The following is a 769-nucleotide window of genomic DNA, read 5'->3' as shown; positions in this document are numbered from 1 at the left end:
TGTATACTCCTGGGCAACTGGGCGCCCCAGCCTCAGTTGGCCCATTGCCTTGTTCTTTGCTTTGTACAGTATGGCTTTGTCAGAGCTGGTGGGACGGCATTACATGCTGGAGCTGCGCCGGCTGGCCCCCACGCTGTATAATATTGTGCCGGTCACTGAGTGCTGCACGCCCGCCATGCTCTTCTCTGCTCCATCTGCCCGCCGTGCCTTAGGTTACCTGAAGGAGCTGCACTGCCGCCAGGGTTTTGCTAAGGATATTGCCCTCTACTCGCTGCTGCATACTAAGGGAGAGAATGCCTATGTGGTGGAACCCAACCTGGTCCGGCATGTGGGAATGTATTCCAGCCTTCGGCTAAACAGCAACCCAAAACTGCTGTGATCTGTTCATGCCTTTCCGGACACAAAGCCCAGGGATCTTGCCACTGGGCAGAGACAGCGTGAAAACTTAGATGCTGTGCTGCTTGCACTGGGCATCCTGTGCCTCTAGGTGGACAAAGAATAACTGTCTTTTTAAAAAAAAAAGTTTCTTGAAAAAATAAACTTATGTACGTGCAGACACTATTTAATATATACTTGAACTAATCACAATGCAACATGTGGGAGGGGAGTGGAGGACTCCAGCCAAGGGTGTGAATTGTCTACTCTCCTTAATCATTCTTTGGGAAAAGCTCTCACACCAATATAAACAGCTATACTGCCTACTGTCCTTTACACTGGTTTGAGAAATCCTCACCTTAGGGCAACAGAACTGTGAATGTTTCAAATTTAA

The 769-nt window shown here is 48.8% G+C and overlaps 1 protein-coding gene across 1 annotated transcript in view; it reads left to right on the top strand.

The window, feature by feature from the left end:
- The window catches only part of TMEM246 (transmembrane protein 246), a 1,188-nt gene extending 809 nt beyond the window's left edge, over positions 1-379 (top strand). Inside the window, exon 1 of the mRNA XM_009705449.1 lies at positions 1-379. This exon is cut by the window's left edge and continues 809 nt beyond it. Within this exon, the coding sequence (XP_009703751.1) occupies positions 1-379 (379 nt within the window).
- The last annotated feature ends 390 nt before the right edge of the window (positions 380-769 follow it).

This window comes from Cariama cristata, unplaced genomic scaffold (genome assembly GCF_000690535.1).
Source record: "Cariama cristata isolate BGI_N322 unplaced genomic scaffold, ASM69053v1 scaffold41218, whole genome shotgun sequence".
Classification (NCBI taxonomy): Eukaryota; Metazoa; Chordata; class Aves; order Cariamiformes; family Cariamidae; genus Cariama; species Cariama cristata.
This window is presented reverse-complemented; position numbering and strand designations above follow the sequence as displayed.